The sequence below is a fragment of the Gambusia affinis genome, linkage group LG05, assembly GCF_019740435.1.
Source record: "Gambusia affinis linkage group LG05, SWU_Gaff_1.0, whole genome shotgun sequence".
In the NCBI taxonomy this organism is placed as follows: Eukaryota; Metazoa; Chordata; class Actinopteri; order Cyprinodontiformes; family Poeciliidae; genus Gambusia; species Gambusia affinis.
The window spans coordinates 10,636,249-10,659,887 of NC_057872.1; the positions used below are offsets into that span (position 1 = coordinate 10,636,249).

The window sequence follows — 23,639 nt, forward strand, 5'->3', positions numbered from 1 at the left end:
TAGCTCTGAGTTTAATTTTTTTTTATGGTATGATATTTTCATTCAGGCAATTTGTTGTGCCGAAAGAGTCTACAAGATACGATTGCGACTCAACATGTACCCTGTAGGGGTCGCATGTAAGTTTCATTTGTTTGAATTATAATTTGCGGCGCTTAAATGTGACATTGTGATAAAAAAGTGATTCACTGTTTATATTGAAACAGCGGAAAGTATGTTGGTGTCAAACGGTATTTTTCAATGCTATAATACATCTCTATGTGGCGCTGGTGTACATTCGAAAAAAATGTCAGGCTAATGCTTTATTTGTTGTATACTAATTGCTTTACCGGAATGAGAAACTATGAAACCGAAATAAAGACCATACTGCAACTGTAGCTGCAGGTTGTGTTTAACTATGCAGTATTCGATAATGATGGTTGACTGTTTTCATGTCAGGCCGACATGAAAAAAATGCCACCTAATAATATATAGCAAAACACATGTACCAGACGTCAAGTAGGTCATCTGACAAAAATATCGAGAAAGCTCAGCCGTTAACTGTCCCTGGTGGTCTAGTGGTTAGGATTCGGCGCTCTCACCGCCGCGGCCCGGGTTCGATTCCCGGTCAGGGAATGTTTTTTTTCCACACTTTGTGTTGCCTTTACGACAACAAACAAATTAAAACGAGTTAAAATAAGGTCCAAAATACCAAAGAGTATTAATAAAATTGAAAAGGATTTGATCATTTTTATGGTCATTCACTCATCCTTCACCAGTTCTGTGTGAAAAGCACAGTTCTCAATGTGTTCTAAAGTCCACACTAGAACATGCATAAAGAACTGTTTGGCCCTGTAATTACAGCATATTGGTAATGGGTTTTTTTTTAGTTCTATTTCATTTTGAAGATGGCTCTGGGACAAAAAAGTTTTGGACTATTGTGACATTAAGCATAAACCAGAAGGACACATGTTGAAAGATAGTGAGCATGGTAGAAAAATGTGGCTTGTCTTCTACAGGCAGCAGACTTTTAAAACAACTCTTGGTTTGTTCTTTATTCGGTCTTGTTCTTTTTCTATAGAGTTGCTACCAAATCCCAAAAGGATGCTCTGGGTGAGGAAACTGTCATGGAGCGGTGGTAGAAGAACAACAGATTTACTCATAGATTGGCACTTCGTAGTCTTCTCAGAAAATACAAATTCTTTGTGCCACCAACCTTACGCTTCATAAAAATCAGAATCAAGCCACCTTTATGTTGCCTTCCGGTTTATATGTAAACTCTAGTCCACATGATCATTTCTAAATACCAGTCATATTTTGGTCCATATATTGTTCCTTTGATTTGAAATGTGTTGTTTTGCCATTAGAGGGTGATATTGCATTGCTTACACCCTTCTCTAACTCTCAACCTCTCTTTCTAAACACACAGGATCTATTACCGCATGGAATTATAATGAAAGACTAACACTTTGTGTTTAGATGTGCAAACAAGCCTAGCAGAAGGTAATTTCCAGTTACTAAACAACTATAATATAAGGTCTATGGCATTCTTATTTTGCATAATTTTTCCTTCCCACAAAGACAAAAGACAATTTGATTCATGATCCCTGGTCTTTATTTTTAGGTTTTTAAAATCAGGTCCAGACATTTCCCACAGTATTTGATTTAGATGTCCTCTACAGCAGCAAACGGCCTAGGAGACATGTTCTTAATGTTCTGAATACTCCAGAGTGGTACCTTGGGGAAGAACAGATGGGAGACGTTGCGTGAAGTAAACAAAAGACACCTCAATTTCTGTTCTGGTAACAGTCTTCATACTGTTACCAGAACAGTATGAAGGACGGTTCAAAAGGCTGACTTTATCAACATCCATCCCTGGGGTTTTGATATCATCTGCTCATAATTCAAAGATTAAAATTAGAGCATATTGCTAAGCCTAATACAGACTAGCTAGATTAAGTGAATGTAACATTTTTGTTTTCACGCGCAACTCATGTAGGTAATGTGGAGAAAACTTTAAGACCGCATTGTCTGTGAAAGTGAGTCATGTCTTTGTAACCCTGCCATATGTAGATTTTCATTGATACTATGCAATCACTGTAGGGGCATCAGCATGGAAAAATCCTAAACTTTGTGGTTAGGGAAGTGACACATTGCAAAAAGAAATTGGTATTAGCACAGTTTTGCCTTTGAGACTAAGATTTTCCAATACTTCCCAAAATCATTTAGGATGTGAGTTAATCATATTTTAGAAACAAAGGGACACATTGTCTTTTCTTCCTGCTGTTGCGTTTTCTGCTTAAAGTTTTGAGTGGAAGGTTTGTCAGGTTTGCTGTAGCTGCATCCTGATGGAATGATAATAAGCCTGTAACTTCAGATGAACCTTCTGAGTGTAGCCTGAAGGCTAAAGAGCCATCTCTCTCTCCAAACAGATGCTGTTAGAGATAGTCCAGCTTCTTTCAAGTGGAAAGGTGAGTGCTATGTAAGCTTCCTATCTTCCCGTCTGTCTCTCACAGATAATCTGTTGTGCTACCCGACATGAGTAAGGTAATATTTTGAATGTGGCCTGATTGGTATCTGTCAGCTTTGTTACCTACAGGAAGCCTTTATGTGATCACAATCTCTTAGTAAACACAAATGCACTGGTTCTCTATTTTTTTGCATCTCTTTCTTTCTGGGTGGTTTGTTTTTGATTTTTCTTCCTTTTGGCTGATTATGAAAATAACAGTTTATGCACAAGAAGAGTCACGAGAAATACTTTCAAAAGTATTTCTTGTGACTCTTACAAGAAATACTTAACCTCTTTCAAAAAGGTTAAGGAATTACATAAGTGATATTTAACAAAGGGTAAAAAGGTGTGTAGTTCTACAAATTAGCTGCTTAAAGAATTGGATGACTCAGGTAAATCGTCACTTTTCTGATCAGTGAGCATGCAATGCAAAATCAACAGTGTGAGAACCCCACCAGCTAAACCTCAAAGTTAGCTGTTTTCAGAACCAAAAAGGTGTTTAAAGATGAAGCCAATGGAAGCAGCACAGGGCTAATTAAACGACGTTGCTTTTTCTATGACACGTCCACACATGTCTGTGTTTCCTTCAGGTTACAGTATAGAGGAGACTTGTTTTAGCAGATAACAGAAAGGCTAAATAAAATAATCCAGAGATGCTTTGCTTGATCCCTTTAAGCTTTCAATATGTCCGACATGGAATATGATGAATTTAAGGAAGTTTCAGGTGGATCAAGTAATCTATATTCTCTAGGATGGAGATGATTGCATTATCAAGACCAGTTTATTCAAAATAATAATGTTCAGGCAAATAAGCATTTTAAACTTGTGGGACAGGACAACCATAGCTACAACTGAGCATTCCTGCTCTAGGGAAAGCATTTGGAAATAACTGTTTTAATAACAACAGCAATGCTAGCCAGAGTATAACGCTTTGGAGAGTTGTGTTGCTTTGACAGCAAATTTTAAATAAAACTTTTTTTTTCCACAAAAGAAAATTCAGCAGATGAACAGATGAAAATGTCTTTTTAGTGCAGAGATTGCCTCCTCCTGGTTAATTCATCTATGACATCACCATCTACCCCTTCCACTGTTTCTTTCTACATTCTGTCATCTCATACTTCTCCTCTTGCTTCCTCGCTCTTCATCTAAAGGCCTTATGACTGTGCCTGCAGGCTGATGACAATGGCTATTTTGTTTTAACCGTCTGTGTTTCTCTGACTAGAACTGTAATGAGGAAAAAGCAGGGTCCACTCCAGACACAATATGTCATAGGTGCTGAAATTCCCAAAACCACATTGGCATCTCTGTTAGTCAGAGTCCTGGCTTGGATGTCTGCAAGCCACCATGCTGAAAACTAGATCTAAGCATTAGGACTATTCCAGTTTTGGGGTTTGCTGGAGAACACAAACCTCTGGTATGGAAATTTCTTCCCCTGTATGAGTTTGAGTCCCATCAAGTGGCTTAAACCAGTGCAACCAGAAAACATATTTTTAAAATCTAAATATCACAGAACAATGGCATCGTATTTCCAAAGCTTTGTATGATTTTGGAAGATCCCAATCAGTCAGCGCACTGTGCCTCACACTGTCAGCCTCAGCCTAAAGCAATAGCAGGATATATTATATTAAACACATACTGCTGATTAAAATCTCAAGAGACAAAAATCAGAGTAGGAAAATGACTCAAAACTCCATTTAAAATCAAGTAGGCTGTTCTTCAGCTGATCAAAAAATGAAGACCATGGGAAAAAATATCTGTGTATTAACTGGATGTGTGCATGTAACTTATGAGTTTCTAATCAAAACAAGATAACATGGGGGTTTTAATGTGTTCAGTGTGCGCCACACAGAACAAATACAGTGAATTGCAGGAATTCAAAATTAAAGAGACAAAGAAACTGTTAGAACATGTTTATTTTATTTTTTTTACAAACTTAAAATACAATTGTCAAAACCAACTGGTAGAAGCATTAAACTATGAAGTACAAAACAACAGTCAAGCCCCTGGGATTAAGATAAAAACAGACAAAAACTTCAACCCATTTTGAGGGCAAGGTGACAACACCCTGCTGTGTTTAAAATATAAGCCAAAGAAATACAACTAAAGAGCTCACATTTCTCTCCTGAGTTTTTCTCCACATTGCATCTATCCACTTAGAGATTCAAAGTTTATACTCCCTGTAGGAATACATTCAGTCCCACTTTCAGCTGAACAGGATGACATCAGACCTCATGTTATGGCACACAACTGTTGATGTTTTTTGATTTTAAATGCAAAAGGTCAAACAGTCAGATCATTAACTACTGCCTAATTGCTTTCAGAACATAGTAATATGTAATGCATTGCTGGGCCATATTTAAGACATATCAAATGTCGCAAGACAACTTAAATAATATGCCAACAAAGCTACCATTGAGGATTTAACTTAATTGTTTATGTTAAACACAAGTTAGGATCTAATGAAAGGCTAAAAGTTGTTGTTTGGTCAATATGTGACAAAACACATGAAAGTATACAGCTTTAGGTATTGTGAAAGAGTGTATATAGAGCTTAAAAATACAGTCTTTCAGCAATGCTGTATTATAAAGCAAATAAATAAAACAAACTATACTGTACACATGTAACACAATTCTTTCCTGAATCCCAAGGATATCACTGTTTCTGTGAAATCAAAGTGACCACTTGTAGCACCACTAAGTATGAAGGCCAGTTCACACAGATATGTCTTCTTTCAAAATAGCTCTCTAATGTATGACGTTTGGTTTTTCAAAGGTACTTGACTCCAGAAATTCTAACTTTTCGCAGGATATTTTTATGTCAGTATTTGGCTATGTTTTTAATTGTAAATGCATCCTTGAAGCATCCTTTTTTTCCTCATAACACCTTGTGTATTTTCCAAGTCAATAAAGAAAGACTCCATAACACTTGTTGATGCCTAGCAGTGTTAAAAAGCCTAATCTTGTTGCTTTTTGTCCAGGGGATTGTGAATCTTCTAGGCAGAAACCATCTCTCCTATTAGCTTGCACCTTAATATTTCCTTCTCAGAATTCTGTTCTCCAATGCATCCCAATCTTTCTGTTAGAATCGGACATCATGTCTGGCATCACAGAGAGAACCAAAGCCACAACATCTCTTTTGCGTGTTCAAACCTTTTTCAGTGCTTGCCACATGCTTATGACAAAACATATCTTTTCATGCATGGGCATCAATATAGTCCGTTGACTATTCAGCTACATATGTACCACCGACAGTTGCTTTGAATGGTTATAGATTGGAATTTGAACAGGAGTGGCAGCATTGCTTGCCATAGAACTTGTGGTTGCAGACTCCATGTTGAGGCACAAGATAGCACCAGTTGAAGTAATCCCTACAAGCCACATCTGCGGAAAACACAAAACAAGAAAACAAATTGTTCAATCGTTCTGTCACATTTTAGGGAAGGTTAATAAATTAGGGCTTCAGCACCTTTCTTCTCTGGTTGTGGGCAGAAGTTTGTGTTGCAGGCCTGAGACGGTGAGGGTCGAAGATGGAGGACACAGCCAATAGCAGGCTTTCCCTGGATCTGACACTGCACTGTCCTGACTTGCACTCCTCCTCCACATGTTACTGAGCACTGTGCAAGAAAAGAAGTCTCTTAAAATGAACATAACAAAGTAGACAATTGCATCAAGTACAAGGCCTTTACTGCCTTGTCTCTTGTTAATCATCAACTGCTCATTTGCGAAGCATATTTATACTAGAGATTTACCAAATCGGATTCTGATTGAGTCTGATTAATGAGCAACTGATCATAAGATTTCAGAGAAATTTCAGATCTTTTTCAAATCAGTGAATACCAATATGCCAACAATACCAAGTACTGCTCTTCAGAGTGGGCTCTGTTACTGACTGAAGGAGACTTGGGGTTAGCTATTTTGAGACAATAATCCATATAAGCAAATCAAAATTTGGATACCAAACTCTGATCAATCCGTTTCTAATCTTCATGTCATCTTACCTGAGACCAAGGAGATGAGTCCCACTCTGGTGATGGTTCAGCTTGAGGGAGAGGCTGAGGTGGATAGAGGTGATGAGGCGTCCGCCATCGGTAGAATGGTGGAGTAGTGCGGGTAGGACACTCAGCCAGGATGCAGGGCCTTTGGAGTTCCACTTTGGGCTTGGGGAGATGGTGGCACTTTTTGGCAGTAAGTTCTCTGTACTTTCCTGCAGTGTCCTTTGTTATGAAAAGTGATATCTAAGTAGGGTCATTTTCAATAATGTTCATGGCGAGTGAACTTAAACACGGCAGTGACAATTTTGTTGCTCACTACACTAAACACATACAATACACACCTTTTCAGCACACTTGATGAAACGTGCCTGATAACCCCGGCCACATGTTGCTGAACACTGAACATCCACAACAAATCACAGAGAGAAGCAACAGACCACATCAGCACAAAATTAACAAAGTTTGTGAACAAATACAACAAACTAAAGAATGTTCTAAAGTGATTGCCCTTGTACTTTTGCCTTACCTCTTGCCATGTGGAGACAAACCACTGGGTCTTACGCTGTTTCTGACAGCGTTTGATGAAGCAAGATTCTTGAGTGGCAGGTTTCTGCAGGCCTGCACACTCGCTGTCAGGCAGCGTGTGAGTCTGAGCACCTGGGTTGCTGCTCGTACACAGCACGCTCCTCTTCTTCAGACCGTGGCCACACTTGCGTGAGCACTGCCAAACACAAAGCAACATGAACAATGCTATGTGTGCTATTTAAGATCATGTGGCAATAAATGGAAAACTTAATCAGATATAGATTTTATCCGTGACCAAAAGACAGGAGTTCTTCTGAGCTTGTCATCATCACAAATGTAAAAAAGTAGGTTCATCAAACAACAGTCATGTTATTTTTATTAGGGTTGCACAGGAGTACTAAGTGCAGACTTTATATTCCTTAAATGTGGACTAAACATTTATGCTATAAGAAAATTTCTTTATATTCACAGACATCTGTCAAAAAAAAAAAAAAAAAAAAAAAAGTTTTTGTCAGTGAATGTAATATTTTACATACTCACCTGAGACCATGGCCCAGCGCGCCAGAACGGTGGGCAGCTGTGTGTGTTGCAGGTTTGCCTCGTTGCCGGGGCTGAATGTGGACACTGAGAATCTGCCAGGGTGTCTGCATTGGTTTGACTGGTTTTCTGGACACACTGAACCTGCCGCGTCTGCTCCCCTCCTCCGCAGCTCTGGCTGCATGCCCCCCAGTCCCCTGCAGACCAGCTGGAACAACACAACACAAGTCCACTGAGTAAACATGCGCAGCTCCTCAATCACTTACTCAAGACAAGCCTGGAGGACTTCATGAACGAGAGCATGATCACTGCACAACAGCAGTTGTCGAAGACCACCTGGGGTGCTTCAATTACTTATTTTCCATTTTGAGAAAATAATTCAAAGGAAGGGTGACTGTAAATCTTATACATGGTGCTTTATGCTTCTTGCAAAGCATATTTAGTACTTTAATAGTAGTTTATAGACATGAATAAGTCCAGATTTAACTCCAGAGGGTATAAAGAAATACAGCACTTTATGTCAAAACAGCATCCTAAATCCTAATTCAAAACCTTTTCCCCCTTGCTTGCCCAAAGCCAGCCTACGTTACTGCTGAAACATCAGCAAATATTGCTGTTGTTCTAACCTCCATTTGTGCTGAGGACTTTTAAGCAAATGTACATAAGACTGAAAAGCATTTTCTGGCTTAAAATAAATTGTTTATTTAGCTCCCTTCAGTCTAGTGTTCCTCAGTTTCCAACATTTCAGTTCATGCTCGAGTCGGAAGAAATAAATTGCACAATCCCCAAGTGCTCTTTCTTAAATTTTTTGCACCTCCCGCTGACCCCAGATATATGGTTCAAGCAGCTCAATCTCTGACCTCATCCGAATGTACCCGTACTGTTTCAAACCCATCACGCATATTTAACCACGTATTTGACAGACTGTTGAAATACATGGTAAAGCATGCAGGCATAAAACAAGCATGTAAATTCAGTAATTTGTAATGTTTATCGGGTTGCAATCAGGCTTTTGTGGAGGTTAAATGATATCAAGAATTGGATTTGATTTTGTTAAAGCTTCTTTTGAACTGGCTGCACAAAAATCTTTCTCTACATATATTATGTCCTTTACTAACTGGTCACTTGCACCCCTTTTGGCCTTCAGAATTGCATTGATGGCAAATACTCCACAAGGCATAGGAAATATTCCTGAGAGTCCATGTTGATGTGAGACCATCATGCATTTATCACTGCACTAACTCCCAGAGGCGCTCCATTGGATAGAGATCTGATGACTGTGGAGGGGATTGGAGTACACTGTTCATGTTCAAGAAACCAATCTGAGACAGTTTGACCTTTGTGGTACATTAAGAAACTGGGCATACTCTGGTTATCAAGTGATGGATATGGTTAGCAACAACACTCAGATTGACTGAGGTGCATAACCGATGTCCAATTGCTTCAACTGAGCATAAAATTTTCCAAGAGGCAAAAGCATTAAGTTGCTACCATGTGATTGGCTGGGTTATAGTTTCCGTTAACCATTTGAACAGGTGTACCTAATAAACCGGGCAGTGAGTGTATATTGTAGGCTCTCTCACAACACTGAGACAACTTTTTGCAAATCAATTTAAATTATGGCTGCATTTCAAAAGGAATGCCATTCATTTCATAACATTTCAAATACCGTGGCACATGCAAGTTCCGGAAATGGAGTGAAAATCATGAAATTTAAGCTAAAGTGTGGTCATTGGAAGTTGTAAAATTACTTTAACTGCAGAACATTTCATTTGAACTATTTAAGTGTTTGTAACTTTTTTATGTTAATAAAAACTCAACTATTTATTTGATAATTAGCTGGTGACCTAAAAGTTCAAACATACCAGAATATTGAAACCTAATCACAGAACGTAAATATTCATTGAAGTAATTTTTCTTATTTTAGTCTCAGCAGCAGTATGTAAGAGTGATCTAACCATGAGTAAGGGTCAAACTCTCCAGACAGAACCACAAGGGTCAGATGTCCAGTCCAGAGCGTGTCAGGTGCCTCTGAGGAGACAGACCGTAGTGGCATTAATAACTGCTAACAAGTGTTTATAGCTCTCCTGCTGTGTGTATGCGTGTGTGTGTGTGTGTGTGTGTGTGTGTGTGTGTGTGGTCGGGGGTATGTGTTGGTCAACGAGGCTCAACTTTCACGAGTGGATATCAGTGTTTTTCTTTTTTTTTTTTTACCTGTGGTAGTTCAAATGCACAAATAGTATGATATCATGTCATAATTATAAGTGGGCATCGAGAACCATTCCCCATGATGTAATGCACATTATATACAAATCACTGGGAGCTGACAGCAAAATTAAATAGCTACAGCACCTCAAAATAGCAATACATGGAGAGATGACCACAGCTGGCTTGCTTTACCCAGCATGTTATGGTCAGCACAACATATGTTTAATCTTTGCTCACAGTTCATCCAGGAAGGGGTCCAATGAATAAGAAAAAAAAAATATATCACATCGCAAAAGCTGTCCAAATGTTGGCTGCTCAAAATGAAAGTTATCCACTTTTACAAAAACAATTGAAATTTAATAGCCTTGCAATGCATCTTTTCTACTTAAACTTTTTCGGTTGGGCCAATGTGTCGCCATAAACTCACAATGCGGGGAGTTTCTAAAAAATGTAACCAAAAAAAACTCTGAAACGTGCTCAGTCAGTGGAACTGTATTCAGTTCATGGGAAAATGCATGGACTTAAATATCAGGTAATGCAGGAACAAAAAAAAAAACCTGCTCAAGGCTGTAAATAACTTAAAAACCCAGGGGAATCTTACTTTCTATCATGACAGCAACCGCAAACATACAACCAGAGCCACAATGGAATGATTTAGAGCAGACAAAGCATGTTTATACAACTGACAAGGGATTAACTTGAGAACTGTTGTTCACAGATGCTCTACATTCAATCTGACTAAGCTTGAGTTATTTCCTAAAAAAAGGGGAAAAACATTTTGCTTTCAGATGTGCAAATTGGTAGAGGCATACTTGAAAAGACTTGCAGCTGTAATTATTGTTCTACAAAATGTTGAGTCAGGAGACCTGATATGAATTTGTATTCTTTTTCTCTTTTTCTCCAGTTAATTTCTGTGCCATTTCATTACATAAAATATCAGAGAAAATATAAAGGACTTTGTGATTGTAGCATGAAAAAGTTCCAGGGCTATAAATACTTTCGCAAGGTCTTGTCAAAACCACTTTTCAACAACTGAGGATAAATTATTTATCCTGATTTTGGAGGACTCTTACAGCATTATGTTACAGTAGTACATGAAATAAGTACAAAATATTAGAGTTGCATAATTGACATATATACAATTACAATGCATCTATTTTACTAGAGCAAAAGTTATGTCATGATGTGTGAACTTTGGCTTATAGTAATCATTACTGAATCTTCACTTTGATTTTTTTTTATATGTTTTATAACAATAGTTGTAGAATATGGGTGTCATTAAAATAATGGTCTAACCAGTCATAAAAAAAAAACTATTTCTGAATGCAAACACTTATTAAACAACAATTAATTGTCTGTAATTGTCTTAACAATCCCTGGTTTTACTACTGTTTACATTCACACAAACACTATATAAATAGAGATGCATGTGCAAGCACACCTAAGTAGCAAATGGCAGAGATAATGAAGCAGAAATAGCCCAAGAGATGACTGTAAACAGTTGTGGGATTACTTTACAGGCATTATCACTGCTTTCCAAAGCCAGTGTAAACACACAGATCCATTAGTGAGTAAATCCTGATCGGAGCTGTGAACGTCTAATGGCGGGGATGTGCCTAAAGAGAAAGTAGACGGCAGAAAGGAAAATAAAGTGGAAAGAAATGTGAGAGAGGAACATCCACATCTAAGATAAACACCAGTAAAAAGGCGAGAAGGGGTGTTGGTAGATGAAGGTGGGGGATGTGAAGCTGTACATAGTTACGGGTGACTAAAACAATCCAGACAGTGGGACAAGCACAGCAGCCGGATGCCAAAAAGCCACAACACCACTGGGAGATTAAAAGTGTAGCGACATGATCACGACTAAAACTGAATGACAGTTATCCTTGGCTGAGCTCCAGCTGGTATAAGTCTGTGTGCGCAGCTGGACAAGGCTGGACAGGTCATAAAGGGAAAAGACTACATCAAAGGGCCCAGGCCATTAGACTTATGTTTACAGCCGAGCCTCAAACCACCAAGATAATGGACACAGCAGCGGGGGTCGTACAGCAGATTGTGTGTGTGAATGAATGAAGGTGGTTAAGTTCCTCACACTGATCTTTGAACGTTTCTCTGTGGGAGAATTACAATCTTAATGCTTGCGTTTTCTTTTCCAAACACATTTAGTTTCAGTGCTTCACAGTGATTCATTTACAAGTAAGAGCCTAATTCAATGTTCCACTTTCACTGTGGCATTGTAATATAATCCAGTATATGAACTTGTTCCGTGTGCATACAACATTCTTACGCATTAACATGTCAGTTTGCATTATGTGATCTACTCAAGATCGTAATCTAACAACATAGCTAAAATAATTAAGTCTATTTTCATAGAGTTCTTTTAAGGATGTAATATATGAGCAGCTAAAGCTTAGATAACAGCAAACTAAATAGCAAGTATCAAAAACTTTGCTGTGAACATATTTTTAATTATCCTCTGATTCTTGTTGGCTGTGGAGTTCAAAAGACTTTTAAAGAAACTCTACAAAATATAATTCAATATACCTACAAAGGTAAGAGGAACCAACATATAAATCCTTTAGAGTACAGTGAACTAATTATGATGTTCAAAAAACACACTTGCATCTTGCTGTATGGAAAGCCTTTTATTCTTCAACAAGGATAAAGTGTTTTTTGACATTGGAAAAATCTTCGGTAATAGAAATCTCCCAAATACAGTCCTGCAGTTAATTATTTCGACAGCAGAAAGTAGTAACCACCCTCGCAGATCACTTTAAAAGCATTTTCACCCACAGTGCCTGACAACGCTGGCGTTTGTCATCTTGCTGAAAATCATCGGTACAGTTGGCACATGTGGGTCGTGCTTAAAGCATCAGTTTTTCCCCCCCTTGAATTAGCAATGAAAACAAGTTGGTTATGACTACATGACATGCAGCATATTACTACAGATGATGCAGTTAACCACAAACCTGCCACCTGTGCTTAGGGTATGACAAAGCTCAGGAGAACACGTGCCACAGTTCTGAGTAATCAATATAGTGAAATCAATAATTCATAGGTCATTTGTTTCTGTCGCAGACAATGACAAAACTCTGTGGCTACACTTCATTTTCCTAGGATACCTTTTCCAGAATGGAGATATACAACACCAAGGATGATGGAAATATCCAGCCAGTCTCACTGCTATGCAGAGGGGAAAAAATCCCCTTTGAACAGCTGTTTGTTACTATAAAACATGCTATAAATTCTAATATAACAAGATTCCATGATTTCATGGCTAATTACATAATATCAGTATGCCAAATAATACCGCACATATCACGGAGAAAAAAAAACACCAGGTAGTGGAGCTACTGGTGTATTGAGGAAAATGATTTCTCTATTGGAAAGCCTTTTAAAAGGAAAGTGACAATTCATACATAGAGTAAAAAATTGCTGTGGTTGCAGTCTACTCTGATTTGGAAGCAGGGGTGCTGTTAAAATATGAAAGAAGAGAGACAGATGAGGGAATCAGAGTAACTGAACACCACTGCCATTTCTTCTCAATGTTGCTCTCTTTCCACTTGTATGTGCTTATGTGTCAGAAAGGAATTTTGATTTTGGGAGCAGCAACAGCAGCAGCGTCACACGTTATGAATCTGTTGCATTACACAGGCATCCAAGCACAGACCAAACTGTTGTATTTCTGGCACTTGTTTTACTTTTGTGGTCATGTATGTCTTCTTGCATCATTTAACACATCACACAGTTCAAATGCTTTTCCCATTTTACTTCATTAAGGGCATCAATACAGAAAATGAGACATGATGGATTATGCACGAGTCACACTCTTCCACCAGCTATGATGCACCAAAGCCTTTTTGTAGCTGGTGCTTGGCCTTTTTAGAAATGAGAAAGATTTTCACACCACTTTGTCATGATACAATCACATGATCCAATGTATTTTATAAAACACATACTATGGACAAACACAAAGCGGAGCCTAATGGTGAAGTGGAAGAATAACAATACATGCCTTTATGATTTGTTTACCAAAATAATTCTAATCTAATTAAATCTGAAAAGTGTGGCGTGCATTTCTACTGAAACGTCTTTACTCCAACATCACTAAATAAAGTGCAGCCCAACCAATTTGCCTCAAAAGTCAACTAGTAAGAAAATAGAGTTCAGTAGTGAGGAAGTTAATTTCACAATAAATCCAACTGTTCTGTGGAGGCCTCCAAGTTATTTTTATTATATTTATTTTATTTTATTTTTTTTTGAGAAAATTAATCAACAATCAACATCCTGAAGACCAAGGAACATAGCAGTCAGATTGGAGATGAAGTTGAGGAGACGTTTAAAGCAGGTTCAGATTACAAAGCTTTAGACACCAGAGAACTGTTGAAAGAGCAAAGATCATTCTTCACTGAGATGCCAGTTTACCTAAAATGAGAATCTGAGCAAGGAGAGCAAAGGACCGGCAAGGATAGTGAGGAAGGACAATCTAAACGACAACTATTAGTAATTCACTCCACAAATCTGGCTTTTTTTAGAGACTGCCAAGAAGAAAGTCATTGTTAAAAGACATAGGCATTACCTATGCAAAAAATGCACATCATACTACAGGTATTTATATGGAAATAAATAGATAGAGCACAACATACCTTTCCTTTCACTTCACAATCATGCCCCATGTTGGGTTAATCTCTATTTTGAAATCATACAAAATACTCCCAAGACTTTGGTTGCAATGTAATAAAATCTCAGGGTTGTGAATACTTTTAAGAGATGCTGCATCTCAGGATACATCAGAGTTTTAAAAGCAGGAAGACAAAGCCCCATTTGGACAAACGTTTTTTTTTCTGGACATGCTGCTCTGACTCGAAAAGACGTCATCGTCTCAACTTGAATCCCTCTCTTCTAGTAAATCAAGACAAAACTTGTCACGATTGTCCCTTTCATTTAAATGAAGATGGCTGACGTTTCATACAGTTTCTAAAACATGCACATGGGGATATTTAGAAAAGAGACATGTAGGAACTCTAGTTTCAACAACAACTGGCAAATCTTCTTCAGATGAATTCCCAGTCCATGAAAACTAGAATCTACATTGCATCTCTAACACACTAAGTGGTGACTAGAGCAGAAAATACATACCGGTATTTCTCCAGCAAAGAAGCTTTCAGCTGGAATCATTCAATTGTGTGTTGAACTGTTTTGAATTGTGGTGCAAAACAATTCAACACTTCCTTCTAATAAAACAACAAAAAACAACAAAATTAGTATAATGTGGAATAGATGTCATACCAAATACAGACGATTGCAACAAAGGAAATTGTGGAGCTAATTTGTTTTAAACAAATCTTTGATATCAGCACAGGTTGTGGCTTTTGTTTATATGTGGAACCTCACTAGAAAGAGGCTCAAATCTTCTAGTTGGCCTTTCTATCTAGAGTTTTCATTGGCATTTCTCTATACACTACAATTTCCCCAACACACAACTGCATGACATACATGCTAGATTGATTAGAAATTCCAAATGGATTGATAGAGTTAAAGAGTGCTGCACATTTTATTGGACCACTGACCTGTCCAGGGCAAGCCCCACTTTTTATCCTGTAACAACTATCCTGTAAAAGTCTCCTGCAGTCCAGGCCAAGATACAGTGTATTTACTTTAGAAAATTAAGGACTGATACATTATATGCCTAAGAGAGTTCACTATCACTCACCTTCCCCATATGTTGTACTGGTTAAGCTCTTACATGAGTTCCAAAGGTTCATGATAGTGGGTCGGAGTCGTATCTTGGGGATGCAGTGCTCTGAGAGCAACAGCTGCTTTACAAATGACATTTTATATCTCAGCTGGTTCCTGCACAGATCTAACTGGGACGGTGCCAATAACCTGATATGAGTGTTATATATGCAATTGTCCAACCTCAGTGCTCTGTATGAGGTATTTTGGCTTTAAGAACAAAAAAGAAATGATTACCAAAAAAAAAAAACATCTCAAATTTGCTCTCTGTTAAAGACCACTGTTTTCCCAAGTGCCTCTTTCATTCATATTTTCTGCCCTTTATGCTTCCCTTCTTGACACTGTCCAGGGACATTCTTCTTGTGTGCGCATGACTTCACTTGTGTTCTGTTTGTCATTGGGAGAACCACTCCCTATGATGTCCGCAACATCAGAACCCATTGACTGATCAACTGTCTTGTCCCTGACTATTAGGAGTGTATGTCCCATGACCAACGCGATAGTTTATTTTGCCAAGATCTGACATAACCCCACCCTGAGATGTGAGTACTTCTTGCACCGCACTCTTGCTCTGTCAGGCATTGTTGTTCATCAAAGAAACTGAAACTGACACATACCAGCGACAGTTTACAACATAGAGGAACACCTGCTTCCCCACAGCCATTTCAACAGAAACCTCAACATGTCTGATCACCAGCGTTTAGAAGTGAATCAACATGTCCCGTCAGATAAACTGGCTCTGAGCGCATTTCTAAAAGAGCGAGGTCACAGAAGGAGCTTGCAAACTAATGTGAATTCAGAGTCCTTAGTAGGTAGATTTTGAAAAGCTACAGAACCTCGTCATCACTATCGGATGGTGAGATGTCATGCTCACATGATACGAAAATCTTATGAAAGTTTACTTTGTTACATCTACTCTGCACATATTTTTTAACCAAAATGTAATACAGAGCAGAAAATTTCATTCTCACAGAACATGTGCTTCACCTGCCTGACAGCTTTCATTTGCCTTCATGAGATAGCATGGGAAGACTGGAATTGCCCAATAAACATCTCTTTTGATATACCATATCAAGAAACTACAGACGTGAAGGAGTTGCAGGCAAACAGTACATAGCAGTCAAACAGAAGGGGGAGTAAGACTGTGAAAAGTAAAAGAGGATAGAAAGACTAAATATGATACAATGAGGTGGGAGGTTCAAAAAGAAAAGAGTTGATGTCAGGGAAAAAACAAGGATGACACAATTACGGCTGAAGAATAATTAGATAGCTGCAGCAATCAAATAAATAGAGTAACTCAAAAGCTGTGAATTAAAAGGATGAATACACTACTAAAATTGCAACAGACTAGCAAAACACAAATTAAGATACAATGGATGAGTGTTCAATAAAAGGGGAACAAGCAAACCAAAAATCGATACCACTATTATTACAAAAACTTTTACAGGAAGTAGAATATGGATTAATTGAATCGATAATGTAAATATAATATGTCTAATTTAAATAACAGTAAAATAGCAAAACCGATGCTGATAAAATACAAATGTTGACCTAAAACCCGATGACGAAGATCAGGAAAAAGACAGAGATGAAAGCTGCCTGTGAAATGGAAACTCTCACTAATGAAAACGCTTCTGGAGAAAACAGTGAACATCAAGTAGTTTCTACAGTAGAAATAGTTGGGGATCAGGAAGCCTCCATTAAAAACGAGATTTGTACAAAAGAAACAGTGATCTCTATAATACAGCAGATCATTGAAGAGGAAACGATCTCTGAAGCCCAAGAAAATGGAGACCACCAAGATGAGAAAGGGCCATTGACAAAACTGGAAACTGTCTTAAAACCCGATGGAGACAGATCAAAACTTGGTAGAAAACACAAAGACACCAAAAGCTGATTTAGACGCAATACCAGAGATCCCACAGACAACTGTAGAGCAAATAGAGACAAACCCTGGCAAAATTTCAGAAGCGGCAACAAGTGAGGTTCCTGTAGTTTCCACAGAAGAGGAGAGTGGTCTGATGGAAACACAGACAACATCCCCTTCACAGATAGAGGTTACATTAAACAAAGAGGTCATCCAAACAACTTCTCAAGAATCAGAAACTGAAGCCTCTGAAGAGTCAGATGACCAGAACAATGTATCTGAACAAGAAGAGATCCCCATGAAGATGTCACTGTGGAAGCGAATCAAAAAGGCTTTATCTCCAACATCTCTGCGCAAGTTCAGAAACAGATGTAAAGTCCATCCAGCGTAGACATCACTTAATGTCTCCAGTATACTAGATTTAAAAGGAGGGTGGGGCCACGTGTGGGTTGGGTGATTGGTGGTAATTGGAAAAAGAGCTACTGCTGTTGTTAATTGGACATTTCAATATTAAAAAGCCAGGACTGCATGGTGGGAAACGTCTCCCCGTGTAGCTGTGGGTTCACTCCGGGTGCTCCGGCTTCCCCCACGTTCAACAACATCAGTACTCATGTTCATCCAGTGTAAGATTTTTAATTCTAATTCTTAACAGAAAATCAGACCACTAAATTTATTAATTAAAGGGTTATTTGGAAAAAGAAAGTGTAAACAACATGGAAGAAAAAGAGCCTTTCAGAAGTCTAAACCTATACAAATTTGGAAAAATTTGGAAAACTATTTATCTTTCTGGGCAAGATATAAATATATCTAAATTTATCAATATATATATATATATATAGATATATATATATATATATATATATATCTATATATAGATATATATATTGATATATATATATAGATAGATAGATTTAAGATAGATAGATTTATCTGTCTCTGTCTGTATAAATATATATAAATCTATATCTAAAGATCTATATCTATCTATCTATATAGGTAGGCCACCTGCATGTTATTGTTTACATAAGGAAACAATAACATGCAGGTTATTTCGCACATGTGGACAACGCTGGAGGGCAAAAACATTATTCTACTACATGCCATCCATAGCCGCGCTGCCGCCGTATGAAACTTGGAAATGTAGGTATTATTAATTTCGTGCTGTGCTCCACAGCAAAGGAAAACCCGTGGAAGTACAACTCAAAACCACGTCTTTCTCGCTCTCTCCATTGGCCAGAGTACGCGCAGACTCGTTGCCATAGCAACTGACAACAACGCCCCTAAAAAAACACTGAAATATTTCAAACACAAAGAGCAGAACATTCAGTCTGTTGCAGCAGTACGGTTTTAGGCTTAATGTTTATTTTGCGATTATTAATAAGTGATTGCTGTGGTACGAGGAGAAAACTACAAATATATCCCTGCACTTGACTTTACTGCAGGGGGGCCCATCCTGCATGTTTTACTTCTCTCCCTGGTGGTAGTAACAACCTTTTCAGCATGTCAGTCTTCTTTAGGCTTTCTAACGAGCCATCATTGGATCCAGGTGCGTTAAATGAGGGAGAGAACTAAAACATGCAGGATGACGGTGTTCTGACTATCTGTGCTACCTCGTCAGATTTTCCTACAGTAGCACGGATGGATCGGTCTATCTGTCAGTGATACGCGTCCAAAACTCCTACCGTCATGTTTACAAACAGAAAACCATAGCGGGTTGTGTTAATGCTAAATTTATTGGATAACATTATTTGAGTGACGGGACTGAAGTGGAAGTTTAGGAGTTATGCTTAGATTAGCATTGGTACAATTTATATACCTCAAGAAGATCACTTTCTTCATCTGAATATCCTGCAGTGAAACCTTGGGCACATTCAGTGCCCTGCATTAAACCTGGTTCACAAACCTCACAGTAAGTTGTTAGGATTTTATGTGACGACATCAACACAAAGTAATAAACAACCATGACTTACAAATAAAAACACCATCAAAAGTAAAATACTGCATAATAAAGGTTTAGGCTGGAACGAAACTAAACACGAGCAATTTAAAGCGGCATGAGTCAGCTTAAAAAGCAAAGTACACAAGAACATTTTCCACTGCTAGCTATGGCCACATGTTGAAACTTTGTCCATTCGTTTCTTACCTTTCAAATACAAGACGATGTGAAACGCAGTAAGAAGCTCAGGCTGGCAGTAAAGATCTGCCAGCCTCTCCTTACTCAGGACTGCTGCTATTTATAGCATCCAAAGTAAAGAAAAGAAACCCGATGGAAACAGACAAGGTGAAAAACATATACATGCCTGGAAAGTCTGCTGTGGTCACTGGGTGAAAATGTTCTGCAGTTTTTGAAAAGATCACAGTTTCTGCTGGAAGCCGACTGCCATCATGCTAATTATGTACCTTCTTAATTTGGAAGACAAGTATAAACAAAACATAAGAAAAATCTAAAGGAATACGGCTGCCAGACTTTAAATGGAACCACAAATGTAATGGTCAATCTTAAAATCTAGAGGGGCCACTGGATCTGTCTAAGTATATCAAATAGATTAGAAAAAATATCAACATGAATCATATAATGTTTTAGGCATGTTTTGATAGTTGGAAGAACTTGGTTAAAACTTCAGTTTTTCAACAAAGATTAAGTAATTGACAGTGTTTAGAAACTTTGTACGTTAAAGTTTAGCAAAGATGAATTAGTGTAATGATGTGGGATATCTTGATTGCATAATGCTGTAATGTTTTGGAGGTGTTTTAATATGTTATGTCCTGTTATTATCCAAGAATGTTTTATTCCTGAGCACTTATGATAGCCTTCCTTCTCCCAGAACAATTATCAGATTGTTATCAATGATACAATTTTCCCATTTGTGACAGAGTTACCACATATTATAGTCTTCATTAGTGTATTCCCTGTGTTCCTTGAGTTAGTTTCTGCCTCTTGTCTATTTGTTTTCCTCCCTGAGATGGTGTCATGAAGACCCAGAGTGCACTCTGAAACGGTATTTAGCCATAATTATTTAATTTTGTGTCAGCTAATGAATTTGTAGATGACAAACCCGAATGGTACCCTGGTTTTGACTTCATGACCAGAGGTAGGAATCTGGAGCAGTTACATCCCTAAAGATATATTATCTCTTCCTCCATCAATAAATAGCAGACAGTGATTTTGGATATTTTCACCTATCAGCTATAATATAAAAATGACTCATGCCTTTGACTAATCTTCAGTAGTTTCACCTTTTGCCAACAAAACATTTAAAGGCTTCAATAACAACTTGTGGACCATTTGGCAGTGATTGGTACTCTGACTTTAGCAGTAGATTATTTTGAACATAAAATTATGTCATCTTTCCAGAAATTCCATCAGAATCCATCCGACTGTAATTGCAAAAGTTTGGAGGTTGAACAGTGTGTTCTTTGGTACCTTACTGATCGATTTTGATTGGGACTTTAGCTAGTTTAGTTGGAACAGTGGCCAATGGGCAACCACTCTGGAAGTTGTTCATGTATGTATATCTATCCATCCACGATCTGTACCCCTGTATTTGTGTGGATTGCAGAGGGATTATGCCTATTGTATGCCTGTATAGCATTGTCAAAGTAACTACATGTTAATCTCAAAAAGCAGTGTATTAGAGCGATCAGTATTTTCTTTACCCAGATTTGGAGCCTGCTAGCATCTCTCGTACTCTACTAATTGTTGATCCCTACCCTGCAGACCATCCATCCATCTGCCCTTTCTGAACTTGCCAGGTGTCCTATAGCTCAAGTTTCCAATCTTCTGTGAGGTGAGCTTTCAGTCATGACATCCAGTGCCTATTTTTCCTCTTCACCACTAGCCTTTTGTTTTGCCAGTGCAAAGTTTCTGCTTTGAACAATGATGTCTGGTTTGACTGTGCCTGAAGGCTTTACTTGATGCATTGGCATTTTCTGCCTGTTTACTTATTCTATACATTAAATATATTACACTGACCTCTCAGGTGGGGAAACGTGGAGTTAAGATGAAAAATGGCAATAGTTTTGTTGGTATTTATTTAAAAAAATAAATCTTCATACAGGTCATTAAGAATACTGCATCCATAAGCTCGTTGATAAGTGAGTTAAGTGGAACACAATCACAATCCTCATGTAGACCACGTAATACTGATGTGATGCAGTGTTGTTTTACTGCAACAATTTTCAAACATTCATATGCCATTAATATGAACTTCACTTCACTGCGATATTGGAACTTGGCATCAGCAAACCCTCGATCTTAAATTCTTACAAGGCACAAAATTATTTAATTAAACAATCACAGTTTTTCAAACAACAGCTGTATTAACATAACATGAATTGTATAACTCAGAAGCACTGAACACAACACTGACCTGGCAGGACATGGGTGGGTATTGCAGGGTATCATTCCAACTCCTGGTCTAGTTCTGGGACTGCAGTACGTCACATTAACCTGCACTCTCAAGTCTTTGTAGCATGCTGCCTTGGTGTTCATATGTCCTGTTTGGAGGCATAGACCATTAAGTACACATTTCTTGAATAAAAAAATTTATGTTTTTCACAAATAGAATGAAGTAACATTGAAGCAAAACTGTAACGTAAAACCTTACTGTACATTGCTGAAGCTTGGCCAGTAATGTATGTTCATCAAATATTTAATTATGATATAAACTGAACAAATGTATGCAACTGAACATGTCACATGAGTGTGACATGTTCACAATCATGAACAATCAGAAAACAATATGTTTCTGTCTGACAAGCCAACACCATTGGGATAGGAGAAAAGAATATAGGTGCTCAAAAGAAATTACGTTATTAGATGTTGATCTTTTTTTTCCATTGTAAATGTGACTCTTCTTTATTGAAGTTAAACTACACAACATTTTTAAATGCTGTGCCCTTTGCTTTAGTAATTTTTGCTGAAGGTAAAATTCTGGAGTTAAATGTCCATGTACTCTAGTGTTGAGATGTTATTCACCCTAAGGCAAGGTCACTCTGCACATCTTTACTCAAAAAGGCCAGTTAGTCAGTCACACTCTTTAATAAAGCAGGCCGGCATCCACCCAACCCATCACAGCCTCCAATCAGGACATAAAGAGGTGGAGATGGTTAGGAGTGGACTGCAACAGACAAGAATGGGAACTCTAACCTTCAGGGTCAGCAGGTAGGAACACTACACTGGGGGCTTTGTTCACACTTATTGAGCAAAGTAAGTGCACGTGCACATATATATGCATGTGTCTAAGGAACTCACAAAGACAAGTGTATTTGAGCAAACACGCATGACCACGCAAAAACACTCACCAATGTCCTTTAACCTTTCCTCGCATATTATTTGCCTAGTCAACAACATCTGCTTGCATTCGTGTGCATATGTGCATATGTGCGTGTATGGATATTTGTGCACAATACCAGGCCTTGATGGGACTAATTGTAGTAAAGATAGAGATACAAGCATGTGCATGCTTGCTTTGAGAGTGTGTCTAATAGAGGGCCTCTAGTAGAGGAGCTCCCTGCCTCTAATGTCTTATCAATAATGATGGGGATACTCTCCTCTCCATTTAACCTGCAGCTAGAGGCCTTATTACAGGTTGGCCAGGCCAGACATTTTATAAGCTCATCTGTTCATCCTCAAACAGTTCTCTTGTATTTTTTTCTTTTATCAAGTAAAGATTAAAATTAGAATTAAAGTGCCTTTGAAATTTGAACTTTATCAAATTCAGCATTCAAAAAGTTAAACATACCTCCAGCGCAAGTTGCTGAGCAGTGGGAGCGAATGATAGCCCATGTATAGCTGTGTTTAATGTGGTTCTTAGCTGTTTTTTCATCTAGTTTGTTTAGAGAATATTCCCAACGTATGCCAGGATTCCAGCCCTGCAGCAATACCTAACAGAGGAATCATTTGTTGACAATCAGGTTTAATATCTGCAATCAAAACAAAATGTCCTTGTTCGCTTATCTGCTTACCTCAACCACCAGTGTCTCATTTGTTGGTCCTGTTGATATTAGACTCTCTGGTCTGTTATATGGTCTCTTGTACTCAAAAGTTGTTCCAGCAATAGGGTGGCGACCTGGCCAGTCCACTGTCCAGTGACCATTGAGATGGTAGTGTCTCTGGGTGTTTCTGACAGCTAGGTAGGAGCTGGAAGTATTCATTTCCATGACACGGATACTCCGAGCTCCTGCTGGGATGGTGACAACCCCATAGTACTCTACAAAACAAAATGCAATATTTAACCAGATAAGCTGAAAACAAATTAGGGCTCTAATTTAAGAAGAGTAATGCACAA

General features: G+C 38.2%; 1 protein-coding gene and 1 non-coding gene across 2 annotated transcripts in view; one reads left to right on the forward strand and one right to left on the reverse strand.

Moving 5' to 3' along the window:
* Positions 1-540: 540 nt before the first annotated feature.
* trnae-cuc lies at positions 541-612 on the forward strand. Its single transcript has one exon. It is a non-coding gene; the product is annotated as a tRNA-Glu (tRNA).
* Positions 613-4,402: 3,790 nt separating this feature from the next.
* LOC122831282 (A disintegrin and metalloproteinase with thrombospondin motifs 16) overlaps positions 4,403-23,639 on the reverse strand; it is a 50,646-nt gene continuing 31,409 nt past the window's right edge. Inside the window, exons 16-24 of the mRNA XM_044117364.1 lie at positions 23,317-23,561; positions 23,094-23,235; positions 21,720-21,846; positions 7,542-7,746; positions 7,003-7,197; positions 6,818-6,874; positions 6,483-6,698; positions 5,951-6,098; positions 4,403-5,865 (exon numbers count right to left, since the gene is read on the reverse strand). Coding sequence (XP_043973299.1) covers positions 5,750-5,865; positions 5,951-6,098; positions 6,483-6,698; positions 6,818-6,874; positions 7,003-7,197; positions 7,542-7,746; positions 21,720-21,846; positions 23,094-23,235; positions 23,317-23,561 — 1,451 coding nt within the window. The 3' untranslated portion in view covers positions 4,403-5,749. The remainder of the gene's footprint in view (positions 5,866-5,950; positions 6,099-6,482; positions 6,699-6,817; positions 6,875-7,002; positions 7,198-7,541; positions 7,747-21,719; positions 21,847-23,093; positions 23,236-23,316; positions 23,562-23,639) is intronic.